The 16,667-nt window shown below is 40.6% G+C and overlaps 1 protein-coding gene across 17 annotated transcripts in view; it reads right to left on the bottom strand.

Annotated features, from left to right (window-relative positions):
- Positions 1–16,667, bottom strand: part of dlg2 (discs, large homolog 2 (Drosophila)) — a 183,525-nt gene that overhangs the window by 128,845 nt on the left and 38,013 nt on the right. For 14 of the 17 annotated variants that reach the window (XM_067607239.1, XM_067607245.1, XM_067607244.1 and 11 more), the window contains one exon: positions 14,700–14,768. In XM_067607239.1, the coding sequence (XP_067463340.1) occupies positions 14,700–14,768 (69 nt within the window). Of the gene's footprint in view, positions 1–6,151; positions 6,298–6,427; positions 6,701–14,699; positions 14,769–16,667 lie in introns of those variants that run through there. The other 3 variants (XM_067607241.1, XM_067607256.1, XM_067607255.1) reach the window with 3 other exon arrangements.

Below are 16,667 nucleotides of genomic sequence, written 5' to 3'. Positions count from 1 at the left end.
CACAAGACTCTCCACTTCTCCTGATAACTACTCCTCATGTAACGTGGAATCTCCTGTGTGGCTCCTGACTAAAATACCTTTGTAAGCCCACTCCAATTTTAGACCTTCATTGTGAGGTTATTTATTGTCAAGTTGTTAGTATAGAAAGAAATGTGTGCATACCTGTTATTCATGCATCCATGAGTACATAAAGGACAACAAAGACTTCTTGTTCCAACCTTAGTTCACTCATTCTGTCTGTTTCCTGAGTTGTAATTGGTGAATCAATGTTATTGACTCGCCACAAAGTCCACTCATCAGGTTTCTAGGGGCTGATTAAATGGGTGAAGGCTAAAAGTGAGTGCTAACAGAGGACTCTGGTGAGGTCAAGGGCATTTCACACAGCCAAACTACACTTGTGCTGATCTGACTAAATTTAATGGAGATGTACAGCATGTCAGCGGTGTTTATATATATACTGCTACGTTTAAAATGGCATAATTTGATAGTTGCCAAGCTCCAAACATCAGTAAGATGGAATACGTTCAATTATAAATCAGCCGTGACTGTGGCTCAGGAGGTAGAGCGGGTCGTCCACTAATCAGATGATCGCTGGTTCGATTCCCGACTCCTCCAGTCCACATGTCGAAGTGTCCTTGGGCAAGATACTGAACCCCAAAGTGCTCCCAAAGGCTGTGCCATATGTGTGTGAGTGTGTGTGCTGTGCCATACGTGCGTGAGTGTGTGTGTGAATGATTAAAACTCCTCCTAATGAGCAGGTTGGCACCTTGTATGGCTGTCTCTGCCATGAGTGTGAGTGTGAATGAGTCGATGTGACATGTAGTGTAGAGCGTTTTGAGTGGTCGGTGGTTATACAGAAAGGCACTATATAAATGCAGCCCATTACCATTTACCAACAAATTCACAAAGGTACTCCTACACTTCCCATTATACTAAGGCTACTGGGACAACTTTTTATTAAGTTATTTTCATTATTGATCGAACGATTATTTCCTTGATTAATCAATTAGTTGTTTGGTCTATAAAATGTCAGAAAATTGAAAAATATCGATCACTGTTTCCGAAAGCCCAAGATACAACCTCAAACGTCTTCTTTTGTCCCAACCAACAGTCCACAACTCAAAGATATTCAGTTTACTATCATAGAAGACTAAATAAACCAGAATTTTTTTACATTTGAGAAGTTGAAATCAGAAAATTTTGACTCTTTTTTTCTTAAAAAAAAGACTCAAATGATTAATTGATATAACAAATAACAAGCTCTTGCTTCTACCACATCAACCATTAACCCATGCAGTGGTCTGTCACATATACTGAACCTGTCTACTGTGTGTTAGTTTTCAACAAAAGCATGAAAGAGAAGCCTCTGCTGCATTACCTCACCAAAAGGGTGTCAGAATCCAGATGAGAGAACTAAAAACAGCAACAATGGCAGAGTATCAACACACTCATGTAGGAGTGGTTTCTTCCTGTGGTTTTTTTTTTCGCCCCTCTATTTTCCTCTCATGCTGAACTGCAGCACAGTACTCATCATGCCCCCGAAGCATTACATAACATGGCTATGGAGTGAAAACTGCATATCATTATGCTGTGCACATTCATTATAGAGAGCTGAATACTTGAGGTAGTAGAGCTGAATATAATATTCATAGTGTCATACGGGATCTCATGACATGAGCAATAAAGGGGGGGGGGGGGCTTTTTAAGAGTTCAGTATGACTGCTGTACAGTGTTTTCATTATGAATCAAGGTACTTACAGAGAGCATAACTGGCCACAGTATATACAGCAGAGCTGATATCAACACTGTCAGGTCATTATGGCAAACACTCACAACAGTCCTTTACAGATCTGCTTTTCTGTGTGACACACAGCAGTCCTGTCCCATGATACCTGTATCAATAAGGAGTGGATGTTTCAAAGACAGGAGGAAATCTAATCTTCGGTTTAGCATTGTGTGGGCTGATAATAATGTAAACCTTACATAAATCATGCTAACAGTGCATTCATACACACCTCCTGGTCCACCCCACAGTACAATATGCAATATGAACCAATCACAGTTTGGAGAAGCTGCTTAGTAAAATGTGATGTATCTCAGTTGGCACAAATCAGACCACATCATTATTTTTTGATGGATGAACTTTTTGCATTTGATTTTTCTTTTTGCAGGTACAGTAGCAACTTTCACATGGCACTATAGTCCCCCTCAAAACCATCAGAAGGTCAGAAATTAAGTGAATTAAAGAAAATATTGTCATTCCCAAAATGAATGACTGCTACTATAATGTGCAGTGTTTTTAATGTGTATTTCCACTATATCTGCATCCTTGACATCTCATTGTCTCAACATATTATATGACCGCAATTTATTTATTAGATATTTGATCCAAGTGTCAGTCACATGCACTGTATCACTGCACGAGATCAAGAATACATCAGTTTTGGTCTCTATGAGGAGGAAGCATGATTTTAGCCTGGCCCTTAGATCCACATAAGGACCCACCTACAGGGGCCATGTCCTTCCAGATCCAGTATATGGACTGGGACACAGTTCTTATGTGTCAGCCCTGCGGCAGACCAGTAACCTGTACTCTGCCTCTCCCCACTGCATGTTAGGAAAGGCTTTAGCACCTTGTGACTCACACGGAACAACCAGTATAGAAAACAAATGGATGGATGTGAAACCAGTGAAATGTCCTGTTTTCCAGTTTGTTGTGGAATATCTATCTGTAGGTCAATATCCTCAAGACAAATGATACAAGCAGGGATGAGCTACCATTTCCTTCAGGACCTCAAAGGATACCACACTCACAGGATGACAATACAAGGCAAAAAGAACTCAGAATAACATTTACTAAACTGTAACCAATGTTCAATAATACTAACACTCAGAGTGGTAAAATTGGGTTGTTTGGATAAAGTAGTCCCTCAGGGAAATCATGATCAATCAGACAGCAAAAAAACTGCAAAACAGGAAGTGACAGGGTTTATGAGAAATGTGTTCTTATCATGAGCTTTAAAAAAAAACAAAACACTTTTTTTTTCCTCGACTTGCAATTTTACCAGAAAAAAAACAACACACACACACACACGCCTTTTATGCTCTATGTAAAGCACTTTGAATTGCCTTGTTGTTGAAATATACTATACAAATGAACTAACCTTGCATTGCAAAATCAAGCATATTTGATCACAATTATCACAAAAAAACCTCTTGGAGGGACTAATAAAGGCTTACTTTATCAGCCATGCTGGCAGGTAGACAATTATTATTTAGACTTCCAGGCCGTTTCTTAATATCTAACTGAGCTGCACAATGGAGACACTGGACACCTGACCCACTCAAACACTACAGACTGAACCATCCAGGGAAACTCAGCTGATGTGTTCACCAATGTTAGTTGGAAATGTTGTTAAAAGATTGATTATTAATTTGATTGAAAGTCATGTGGATGCTCTTGTTTAGCTATTCCTGTGATTTTTCTTTCATGAACACTAGCTCCACCTGACTGTGTAAGCAACATGTTGATTACAGCTATTCAAAACTCCGTAGTTCTCTTTGAAAGCATAGTAATGTTCAAAAGCTTTATTTATTCTAATTGCTTTCAAAGTTAGCTGCCAAGTTACCTTCCTGTGAAAGAGCCTACTGTCAGAAGTCAGCACAGAGCTACTCATCAAGCTACTGTGAATGTTTCTGGAGAGTTAACAGCAACTGCCTTCTCATCTCTTTTTGTATGTGCATGTATGCCACAGTTGACCACAAAATGTGTTGAAAGCTGTCAGATAAACCAGAAAAACATTGGCAGCCATGAAGGCTTGTATCTTATGTTGTAGTGATGTAGAGCAAAACAACCCCTGTCCAACCCCTGCTGTCCATCTAAGACAGACAAACTCACACACATGCAGACATAACTGCTGCCATAACACAAACAGTCATCCATTCATCCTGCACTGAAAAAGTAATGATTGTCCAAACAAACTGCAACTTCTCGCCATTTTGTTTAGTTCCCACAGCTACTATTTTTGAAAAAGAAAATCACGACCTCCATCAACAAAATGCATTTCATGTTACACTTTCTTCCCAGAGAAGGGGATCACTCCGTATGAAGCACTCTGAGTGAAGGGCAGCACACTAAGGCTGACTCCATAATGGCTTTCATGCAAAAGCAAGCGTGAATATTTCACCACGGCTTTCAGGGAATCGGCATCCTAATTGACGACAGAAGTCTCTGCTCCTTCCACGTGTGCTCTACAACATGCAAGGAAGAGAGAGGTAGATGGTCCATCTTTAGCATTTCCAGCCAGGACGGGCTGTAAATGTCTTGTTGGATGTAGACTGCAAGAGTCAGACTGTGACCTTTCTGTGATGTAAGTGGTAGGAAAGTTGTTTCTTAACGAGCAACCAGGTCACCGTTGCTTTCACTGTTGCTACCTGCATTCTGACAGCAAAAATATTTGATAAAGCTGTTATTATGACTAACATCAGCATGCTAACATGCTGATGTTCAGCAGGTATAATGTTTACTTGTTAAATTTGAGATGTGTGAGATATTTTTGGAACATGCTCACTGGATTTCAGGTTTAGCACTCCACCGAGAATCCCACTGTTGAAGCGCAACCTCCTCCAATAATGTTTACCATGTTCACCATCTCAGTTTAGCTAATTATTTGCTAATTAACACTAATTAGTGTTAGTGTTAAGTACAGCTGTGGCTGGTGGGAATGTCATTAGTTATGGAGGTATGTGGTCATAAAGTGAACAGATTTTGAACTGATGATGGCGCTAGATAGCAATTACAAATTTATCCTCTGGGCACCATTGATATCTGTACCAGATTTCATAGCAATCCATCAATAAGGCTGAGATATTTCAGTCTCCACCAAAGTGGTGGACCATCTGAGTGACCAACAGACCCAGAGGTAAAGAGCCAAAAGACTAGCATGGCACACCCAGCTGAGATTTAAAAAATTACACCGAAACTACAGTTAGTTTGGTGCAACTGGCCATTTGCTATATGTTATGTCATATCGCTGTATGGGCCAGTAACTAGCGCTTTAATAAGTGTTCAAAGGAAAGTTGCCACTGAAATACCTAAAGGAAAACTATCACAACTAAAACATAATCAGCTTCCAACAACACTACTACTGCACTTAAGTACAATGGATGCATCATGTTGCTTGCTGGTATAGTTAAATGTGGATGATGTACAAATAAAAAATGCTTATGCAAAGCTCATAGCATATATATTATATGTAATAGCCTAACTACCATATATAATCCTACATTATATAGAATAATGTAAGAAATTAAAGTATAATATGTATAAAAGGAACCATAATCATTTAAGACAAAATATTAAAACATCATATTCTCATGAACAAAAACCATATGTTATTTTTTCATATTAGTTAAGTGGAGAAAGATAGTGTCCCTGTACAAGAACATACTTGTTACCTCGGGTAAAGAATTGCCATGAGAGATGTTTTTACAGAACGACTCCTCTCCCCAGTGATGCTATGTTGATTTTGCACAGTGAAGAGCATATAGTAAGCTGAGTGACTCTACTGTAATTTTCTCATATGAAACAATGCAGTTGAGCATCCGGATTTGTGTGTTGTATTATAATAATGCACTAATAAGCCTCTGCCACGTGGACTCCACAGCTTTTAGAAGTACTGGTTTGCTGTGTGAGCGAGTGCTGCAGCAAAACTGCGAGCCGGCTGACAGAAGTTTAACCCAACTTCTGCTGCCATATCTCAACAGACAGGCAGGTGGGATCTTTCTAGTGATGCTGACCATCAAGAAGTGAATCATACTGTCACACAAACACACTCAGACCAAACATGACAAGTCACTCTGTCAGAAGATAATAACCTAGAGTATATATAAAGTGAAAGCATCCTATGGCAACAGGGAAAAAAATATCTATTCCACTCTTTACTTCAAAGCTCAAAGCAACAAGGTGATGATGAAGTCAAAAACATGCATGCACATGGAAACATTCAGAAATAACCAACACGTAGACAGAGCTTCTTTCCTCCTGATTCACTGCATGCCTCATTCTCCCACAGTGCTCACTCTCTCTGTCTCAGTCCATGTCATCCCCTCTCTGGTCCAGTGAATCATTCATTCGTGCTGTGTCTCTTACCTTGGTGGTGACAATGCAAAGACAATCCATGCTGGCCAGACAAAAAAGGAGCTCTCAGCCTATGCTCAAATTCATCACCACTAATATCACCACTGGAGTAAAAAAAAAGCAGAAAGATGGAGAAAAAGATACCAGTGTGAAGAAGCCAAGAGGAAAGATTAAAAAAGGTAGGGTTTGCTGAAGAAGAAGAAGAAGAAAAAGAGGGGGAGGAGAAGAGGAAGAGAACACGCACGCACGCATGCACGCGCACACACACACACACTCACACACACTCACACACGCTGGCGAGGGAGAGAAGCCACGGCGGACAGACGTTACTGCATGTGGGCCCCTTGTGAAGACTGGGAAGCCTCCTCCACAGCACTGAAGGCAATCAGGATTCCTAACGCCATCTCAGAGCGGAGCGCACGTCATCACCCAACACACATACACACTGAAGATGCTAAGCAGCTGGCCTGGCTTCCTCCAACAACCCGAAATCAATCCTTAGCTTTTCTCCCTTTCATTCATCTTCTGTCTCTTGTTTTCTTGTTCATCATCTCCTCCTCTCCTTTTCTCTCTCTCCTGTCTCCGGGCTGAGCGACTAAGCAGCGTTATGGGATGAGAGAGAGAGAGAGAGAGAGAGAGAGAGAGAGAGCGAGGGAAGAGAGTGAAGGACGAGCGCGTCAGCTCGGTGGAATGAATTAGATTCTCATGCTCTCTGTCTCGCTGGCTATTAGTCGCTGTGGCAGACTGCTGGAACTTAATAATAACACACTGGCTTTAATTTCATCTGCAGAGCAGTGGTGGCACTGCCCTCTGTGTGTGCGTGTGTGTGAATGTGTGTGTGTGTGTGTGTGTGTGTGAGGTTTGACCAGTATGGCAATTCAAGGATGCAGAACGTTTTTTAGATTCCAAACAACAACAGTGATTATGTTGTCCCCATAACAACATCATTTTCAAATGAATAAACATCTCTAGCATAAATGAACTGCATAAATGAACTGCTGAACTACCTATTGGCCAAATTATTTTCTGAATAAAAGGCCAATATTGCCTGAGCTCTCTAACAGTAATGACCCACTGAAGTTCACTCCTATTCAGTTTCAATGAGAAGCGAGCAATTTGCTTTGAAAGGTGTTGTGGAATTCCAGGCAACACAGGACTGACCAGCTAGAGATCCCTCTTTTATAAGTCCCTCACATCTACATTACAGATACAATCAAAAACAAAGTGCTGCTTGGCACAAAGCCACATACATTTCTGGACAATCTTCTAGGTTGCTTTTTGCACTTGTTTGCAAACAATCAGGGTACTTGCTAGCTTGCAAGCACTGACAAACACAGTAACGAGCAAGAAGTGGACTGTTTGACAGCTGGACCATTTGTGCAGTCCATGTTTATTCACCACAAACAGCCATATGGAAGGTTCAAAATGGCTAAATACAATAAAATGAACGAACGAACGAACGAACGAACGAACGAACGAACGAACGAACGAACGAACGAACGAACGAACGAACGAACGAAAGAAAGAAAGAAAGAAAGAAACATACATATTTATGTATGCATTAACTATTATAATTATATTTTTTTATAGAGGGCAGCTGAGACCAGCCAATCGAAATACAAAGCACTTTAGCATGTTAGTTCCCTTTCAGTCGATGCACTTGGTACAACACATATAGTATGGGATATCACGCCCCCACGTGACCTGACTGAAGACACCTCTATTCACGCCTTTAAGACAGATGATCTGTGGTGACGTATGTGAGGCCCCACCTGCACATACATGTGGGGCCAAAAAATCTGTGGGGTCAAAAAGTTTTGGACCCTACTGTATATACATCTGTCACCACAGTAATCCATCAGTTCTTACACTCTTCGCCTCGCTAAGAACACCTCTGCCGAGTCAGGCAAGCTAGCTACAGCTAGTTAGTTTCTTTAGTAGGCTACTGCCAGCTTGAAGTTAGCTTAACAGCCCATGTTGATGTTAGTCACTGGCTATCTGGTATGAGCACCAAGCCTAAACAGGTGAAGACAAAGTCTTCTGTCCGCCCCTGTCCTCAGGGGTGTGGCTTCTCTTTGCACAAAAAAGACAGCACAAGGAATGTCCCATCTGTCTGGGTATTGTCCATGCCTGGAGAACGTTGACTGAGCCCAAGGGGGGGGGACCTCCCCATGTCCCAGAGCATGTCCCATGCTCCTGTTACATGAGGGGGACCTCTTGTGAGAGAGAGGAGGTTGCACCCATTGGTGGTGGATCAAATATGGATTTGTTTCAGCAGGGTGGAAGTGGACCTGTTTGCCTCCAGACCAAATACCCACTGCCTCCTGTTCTTTTCCATTATGGACCACAATGAGCCTCTGGAAATGGATGCACTAGCGCACCCATGGCCCAACATTCTCCTCTATGCATTTCCCCCAGTGGAAATGATATTGCCTGTTCTGGAGAGGGTGCGCCAGCAGGGTCTGTCCCTGATCCCGGTGACCCCTCAGTGGCTGGAGAAGCTGTGGTATGCTTGAGATAATCAGTCTGCTGGCGGCAAGGCCCTGTCAGCTTCCTCTCCACGGGGACCTCCTCTCCCAAGCAGGAAGAGAGGTGATTCATCCGTGCCCAGAACTGTGGTGTCTGCATGCCTACCTGTTGAGTTGTCCAACTTAATATCTGTCCTCGAGTGTGGTGGTAACAATCCAACGTGCAAGGGCATCATCTACTAGAAGCCTATATGCCTATAAATGGCAGGTGTTTGAGCAGTGGTGTCAGGGCCGAAATTTACTCCCACTTCAGTGCTCTGTGTTGTGGATGTTTCGACATTCCTTCTGGAGCTACTAGATAAGGGTCTCTCTTTTTCCACAATTAAGGTCTATTTGGCAACTATATCTGTCTGTTGGCACATTGGCTTTGATGGAGTAACACCAGGTGTTCATCCTCATGCCATGCGTTTCTTAAGAGGAGTCCGCTGGCTGAGGCCTGCGGTTAAATCCAGCGTCTCCTCATGGGATTTGGCTTTATTGCTTGAGGCTCTTTGTGGGCCTCCATTTGAGACCATTGACTCTGCAGATATGTTAAATTTCTTTCATACAAAATTGCACTGCTTCTTGATTTGACCTTCACAAAGCATGCTTTGTCTGTGAATCTCACTTGTACCCACTTCACTTCAGATGGTTCCAAGGTTACATTATGGCCGAATGCGGTCTATTTACCTAGGAGTATCCCTACAGCCTATAGCTCTATGAGAGCTTTTGAGCTCTCGAGCTTTTGTCACCCTCCTTTTGCATCCAAGGAGCAGAGTAGGTTGCATCCCCTGTGTTCTGTGCATGTGTTACGTGCCTACATAGACCGCACCCAGGGTGTGCATTTATGTAACCAACTGTTTGTCTGTTTTGCTAATCCGGCCAAGGGCAAGGGCCTGGCTAAACAGTGGTTTTCTCACTGGATTGTGGAGGCTATCTCCTTAACTTACAACAGCAAAGGTCTTCCTTTGCCTCATGGTGTGAGGGCACATTCGACCAGGGGCTTTGTTTAAAGGGGTATCTGCGAGTGATATCTGTGCTGTAGCCAATTGATCATCACCACACACTTTTGTTCGGTTTTATAGTCTGGATGTAACAGCCCCTTCAGTGGCTCACCCTGTCCTTTCTGCTGGGTTTATGATGCACTAGAGTGCTGGAGGTTTGACTCTGGTTCGGTGGCTGCTCTGTGGGGTGTGAATACATGACGGATGTATATATGTGCAGGCAGGGCCTCACATACATCACCACCGATCATCTGCCTTAAAGGCATGAACAGAGGCGTCTTCAGTCAGGTCATGCAGGGACGTGATATCCCATACTATATGTGTTGTACCTCATTCTTCTCCTTCAGGGAACAGAAGTTATAGTCATAACATTCAGTTTTTACGAGGAGGTGGATGGCTCTTTTTCTTTTTTGAGATGGAGCCACCTAGTCCATGCCACAATCAACTGTCCAATCACAGCTTGGGGGTGTAACAATGGGCAAGGCTTATCGTCACTGATGGCAGCCATGACACACAGCCTTTCACATTACAAAAGTTTGCTGTGGCTTAAACTTGTTCTTATTATCTGTTCTATGGGTTCTCATGTTTTACTGATGGATTAGTCTGATCTAGTGTGTCCCTTTTTGCCGTGCTCCAAGCCAAGTTTCCCATGTGGAATAAAGACTGAACTGAACCGAGACGGATCTTCGTAGCAGAATTCTTGGTGTTGACAGCTATGCTAATTACTGTTTGCTAGTGGCTGAGGCTCAGGAGGTAGAGCGGGTCGTCCACTGATCGGAAGATCAGCGGTTCGATTCCCGGCTCCTCCGGTCCGCATGTCGAAGTATCCTTGGGCAAGACACTGAACCCAAAATTGCTCCCGATGGCTGCGCCAGCACCCTGTGTGGTAGCTTGCTGCCATCGATGTGGTGTAAAAAGCACTTTGAGTGGTCAGAAGACTAGAAAGGCGCTATATAAGTGCAGTCCACTTACCCTTTACCATTTAGCTAGCATTAGCTTCCAGTAAATACCTACTGGTTTAATGGAGAATGATAAGCCCATACTAATGCATGTCCCCGGGGTAGATATCTAGAAATGCCTGAAGGGCTGCATGTGAGACTACAGAATGGATGAATTTTGCAGTGCACAATGTTACTATTACATGAGCAGAAAGTCAAGAGGGCAAAGTTTTCTTCCAATTAAATTAATAACATACAGGGACAAAAGGACACTTACAGAAAGTCTCTTCTTACAGTCATTTTCTAATATTTAGCATTCTGTTGTGCTGCCAAAATTAAAGTTACTATAATACTTGCCATAAATCTTTAGACTTAAAGGTGGCTGTAAATAGTTAGCAGTTTGTTTTTTTCTCAAAGGAAAGCATTAATTAATAATGGATTCCAATAATGACCAGTTTTACGGTGGAGCAAAAAAAGCATACATTTCACAAGTAAACAGTGTTTATATGTTGATATTCTGCTTTATTCTGCAGCTTTATTTAGATAAACTTTTATGATAAACACTCATGTACAATTAGTCCAACCCTGTCTACATAAAGGTTCATTCAATTTTGGAAAAATGAGCAACGGTGACCACTGAGGTCAAACTTGACCAAGTGTTTGATAAAAATTGTTCTTGCACTCACTGCAGTCAAATTGCATCTCTTCTTCTCTGCTACTGGTATTTGCCTGTGCAGTTATAAATCAAGAATATAAACAACAAACAACATTTCCTGGTTGAGCGGTCAATCCCACCCCCTCCCTCAAACCAGCTGGAAAGCCCTGCAATCACTCATGTCAAAGTTCAATCAGATTGAATTCTGTATGAAGCAGTATGGGTCAATTCACTCCATTCCACATAGACATGAATGGGAAGTGAGATCTGGTCTGACTGTGCCATCACTCTACTAGTGGCTCTTTTTAACAATGCTGCATCATCATACCCCTCTTATCAAATTGATGCATCAAATATGAGTCAGATATACACTAATATTTTCTTAACAGCTACTTATAAAACAGTGAAAGGCCGCTGTGGTGATAGTGATTGTTGCAAATGAACAACAATGACAGCAAAGTTAATTTTGGTTCAGAACTTCAAACAAAATAAAGGTGTCAAACATTTTGAACAGTTGGTTGGACACGTGTGAGTGCATATAAAGTGTACTATTTCAATGAGCCTTTAAGCTTGCTGTAATTTGACAATTGATGGATAACTGGATATGATCTGACAATTTTTAGCTTTGGCCACAAGTGTATTACTTGAAAGTGCAGTTCACCAAAAAAGACACAACACATCAGTGCTGTGTAACCCTGGCAGCAACCTGTGAGAGCTGCGGATTTCACTCCTGTCCAAAGCCACAGCTTCAACTACTTGCCTCCAGATGTTTATTGTCATCACACAGTGACAGAACTACTTCAAGTCCACAAGACTTGCTCACCGCTTTCATTACCAATCATTTTATGAGACACTAGAATATAACAGCAAAATACCACATAAACACCACATGGAATTGGTGTCAGAAGTCTCCAAAAACAAATGCAGCACAATCTAGAGTAATGCTCACAGACACATGATAACAGTAGCAAGAATGATTATTTCAAAGCAGGAGAAATGATCTGCGCTGTTAAAAGATGATCCAACATTTGCAATATTATAAGTAATAATAAATTATAAATTATAAGAATGTGAAAAGGGTGTATTCCCAACACAGTTCCACAAAAATTAAACCTGATTCAAGGTCTAATCAAATCAGAGCAATTTCAAACACCTGTGTGGATGTGCAGAGCCTTTAATTAGACATCAAAACATTTATATACAGCTGAGTAGGACTAATCTGGCAATTTATTTCTTCCTTTCTGAGTTGAAAAAAAGCGACTTGATAACAAAACTGATTGTAACTTATTAGAAGCCCTTTCAAAAGTGAGGGTTAATTAAACAGTACAGCAGTTTCACATATCCACTCACATATCCACTCAAATTAGTAAAATCTAACCTTCAAGGCCTAGTTTTACTATCCATTAGAAATCAAGCCGCATATTTTGTTAAGTTTGTCATTAATGAGCAGTGTAAAAGCACAGATGCATTTAACACAGTCTAATGTCTCATGTCTTTACTAATGTCTGTCCTTATATTACCTTACAAAACAACCAACAGATTTCTTTTTGTAGCCACCTAGATGCATTTTAACAACCATGTATCCATCCTGCACACATAGTATAGTGTGAGACTACATTTATGTGCTTAAGTAAATACAGTAGATACAGCATACAGCATGACAAGCATTTTGAAAAGGTCTGGCTCAGTCTATTAGTGCAGTATATTAAGATTCAATAACCTGTCAGGTCAGCCAGTGAGATTCCAACTTCCAGGTAACGTTAGCCACTTCAAAGTTAAAACCTTGTGCCTCTGGAGACTATAAGCCTCTGAACTTCAGCATATTTCCCCCGCTTAAACCATTCTCGTACCTGTTTGCTGCGGCAATCCTGGTGAAGAGGTGTGTTGCAGAACTTGACCTTGATAACCGCTTTCATTTGTGGACGAAGCAGCGCCCCTACACTCCCAATCTCCCGTCGTTCTTACTGAACACATTCACTCTCTCACACTCCTCCTGCCAGAGCAACAGAGCTAATCTTTTCAGGTGATGCGGCTCAGGCAGCTTCGACTTATTGCATTAGAGAGAAGGAATGCTTTAACTTCCTTTGTAAGAGCAGCTGCTCATATTTACAGACTAGGTGTGACAAATTTGGATTCGCCTGTATATATGAACAACGGTGCAGATTTCAGACAGCCTGCTGGGGGGATTTACTCAAGAGCCTGGTGTAATCTTTCACCTTGAGGCTGACCTGTACCTGACCCCAACACACTCCTCTGTTATTTTTTCACAATGAGACCAAAAATCATCAGATCTGATTTCACTCCAGCCATCTGTTTGTACTGGCTCCTTTACATTTTAATGCTATGTTGTTTGTTTACTTGGATAATAAAAAATGCAACAGATCGTCATCTTTTCAACAGATCCATCACTCACTCTCTGCTTTTCTGAACCGCACACAGACCAACAGGAAACATACATACGCTAATTACATGAACATATTGACTGACAGGAATGTTAAGTACTTGTAAATCTCATCGTGAATAAATCAGTGAATCAATGAAAATTCTGCGTATTATTAACAGAAAATACAGGTGAGGGTTTATAAATATCTGTTTTCTAACAAAAAAAACTATGAAGAGGATTAGGTCCACGTGAAAAATTTGAGTTCTGAGTTTTCTGACTTTAATCTCAGAATATAAAGTCAGAATTCTGACTTTATTCCCAGAACTCAAATACATTTTTCAAATTCTGTAAAAAAAACTGAATGCATTTTTGAAGTTTGCACATTTTCAAATGTATAGAAAAAAGAAACTACACTAAGAAAACACATTCTGGCTCATGTTACTTTGCAATCAATTCACGTAAGATTCCCAATGTCAGCAAACCTAATTTGCACAGAAAATATTTAATTTACATGTTAAATAAAGTAGTTCTGCAGTTCCTAAATACTTTATATCCTTTACTGCTCCCAAGCAAATAGGAGCAAAGATTAAACTGTCGTCTTTACTGAGACTGGTCATTCCCTGCTCTCAAGCACTTGAACTGACAGAAATTGTTTAGCTTATGTCATATCAATGATGGCCACAGGGCAGAGATATTATTGGTACTACAATATTTATTCTAGTCCCAAGCCCTAAAATCAAAGATCCTTGCTTGAACATAATATTATTTACTTTTGTGGGTTCATAGTTGTTGGGATTATGGATATAAAAGTTGCTTCTTTGAGGTGTTACAGTATAACACTGGGAAAAGATGTGTTGGGCTGACTTACACTGCAGTGTTCTATCCTGCCATGACTGATGATGAAAAGAACAGATTGTAGAATGAAGTGGACCAAAAATGATGATGAAAACACAATGGGTGGCTTGGTGTGACTTATTGCCCCAAATTAGGAGAAATATCCCAAAAACCTAATACAACTGTGCACACACCACCACACACACACACAGAGTGTAGAGCTTCCAGAGAGAACTCACCTCAGAGGTCTTGGCACTGCTCTCTCCCTGTTCCATCCCACTGGGCTCTGAGCTGCTCTGCTCCCTCTGCTGGGAACAACAGACAGGTGCACAAGTTACTCAACACAACCACACTAAAAATGTAACACAAGGACCTCAAGGTACCTGCAGATACAACCAGCTTATAGTTTGAATGCCAGACCATCCAGCTAAAGTTGGCGTACTGTATGAGAGGTTTAACACTTCATTTTGAGTTGGGACAGTGAGCATTTTAATGTGGGCATTCTTACAAATGCCCACATTAAATACAAAAAGACACTATTCTCTGACATGTCAAAGGCTCTGATTGTACGTTGGTTAAATAAATCTAATGTTACTTTTGGAATTTTAAATTTTAACCAGCAAATAAAAATGTATGTAACATTTATTTTAAATGCAGTAACAGGACGCAATTGTAAGGGTTATGCAAGACCTGGCAATAACACATAGAGTCATCATTGGCTGGTCAGTCTGTCTGTTGCTTTGGTAAGTCTTTAATTAGAAGCTCGGTATCGTAAGCCTACATGTGCCGGTGGCAACAAAAATAAATCCCTGGCACACTAAGACATATTACAAACCCTTAGTACACGCAGGCTTGCTTTATCCCTCCTTCCATTTACAGCAAGCCCTTCTGACTTAAAATACTATTTTATGTTGATTTAATCCATTCAAGAAATATAGAATTTATAATATTAAGATAAAAACTAGGCCCTAGTGCATGCCTGGAGCGAAATAATGACATGATGTGCATCAATCTTGTTCATATTGTATACTGTGTGTGTTGTAGCCATTAATGTGTTCTAACATGTCTACTGCTGTTTAAGTGCTGATAAACCTAAAACACTGCCATGATCTGCTGACAAGATAAAAAAGCCAAACTAAACTGGTAGAATATCTAATATACACCTTAACATTACATAAAACTACATTTTTAGATAAAAAGCACTACACAAATCCAGAGAATAACTCCTTCACATTTATTCACCCATTCAGTTTTACACACTCATTTACTGCCTCTCTTATATAGTGATTGTGGAGTGATAGTGAACCCCTAAGCCACGGGGCACCCCCTCCAGTTCATTAATGGCTAGCCTATCTGCCCCCACGTGGCCATTAGAAGGCATAATAGTGTCCACAAACATGTTCACCTCAGATCATGCTGTTGCTTCCTCAGCGCACAGCGCCTCACGTGTATGATACTACTGAAAAAGTTGGGCGAATTTACTATTATAAATAAGATTTTAGAGGAGAAAAGAGGAATAATGCCATGCAAAGGTATACATTTTTACAGTTCGTGAAATATTGTAGTGTTTTAAATTAAATGTACTGCTGATTCACAAGTACGACAAGTAAAATCATCATAATCTGCAGATTTCACAGAATGAGATAGCACGTAATTCAGATTATTTGTTGTCTTTTTTTTTATATATAAGGTACTAATCATCTAATCTAATTATCTTTAAACTTATCTTATTAAATAACCTCACCTCATCACCTGCTGTTTTATACAACAGTAACACTACTTACTATAAAATACTGTGTTACAAGCACCTGTGAAGCACATGCTGTTTGTCACTGTAACATAGAATATATTTAGGAACTGACTTTAACTTACAATTATATTATCTATGATCTTATTATGTGTTACAGTATATTACTGTACATGCTTATGCAATGACTGTCAATCGTAGCGGAAAGGGTAAAATAATTATTGCACTGGTTAAAGGTACAGTGTGTAGAATTTAGTGGTATCTAGCAGAACGGACTTGGCAGAAATGGAATATGATATTCCATATTTCAAGTAGTGTCTAATAGAATTGAATAGAATCTAGAAATGTTGTGTTTTCGTTATCTTAGAATGAGCCCTTTATATCTACACAGGGGGTGGGTCCTCTTCCACAGAAGAAAAAACTTTAATTTGTAAAATACTAAGCATCTTATCAATACTTA

Source organism: Thunnus thynnus, chromosome 13 (assembly GCF_963924715.1).
Source record: "Thunnus thynnus chromosome 13, fThuThy2.1, whole genome shotgun sequence".
Lineage (NCBI taxonomy): Eukaryota > Metazoa > Chordata > Actinopteri > Scombriformes > Scombridae > Thunnus > Thunnus thynnus.
Note: the sequence above shows the minus strand (reverse complement) of the source record. Positions and strands in the feature narration are given on the sequence as shown.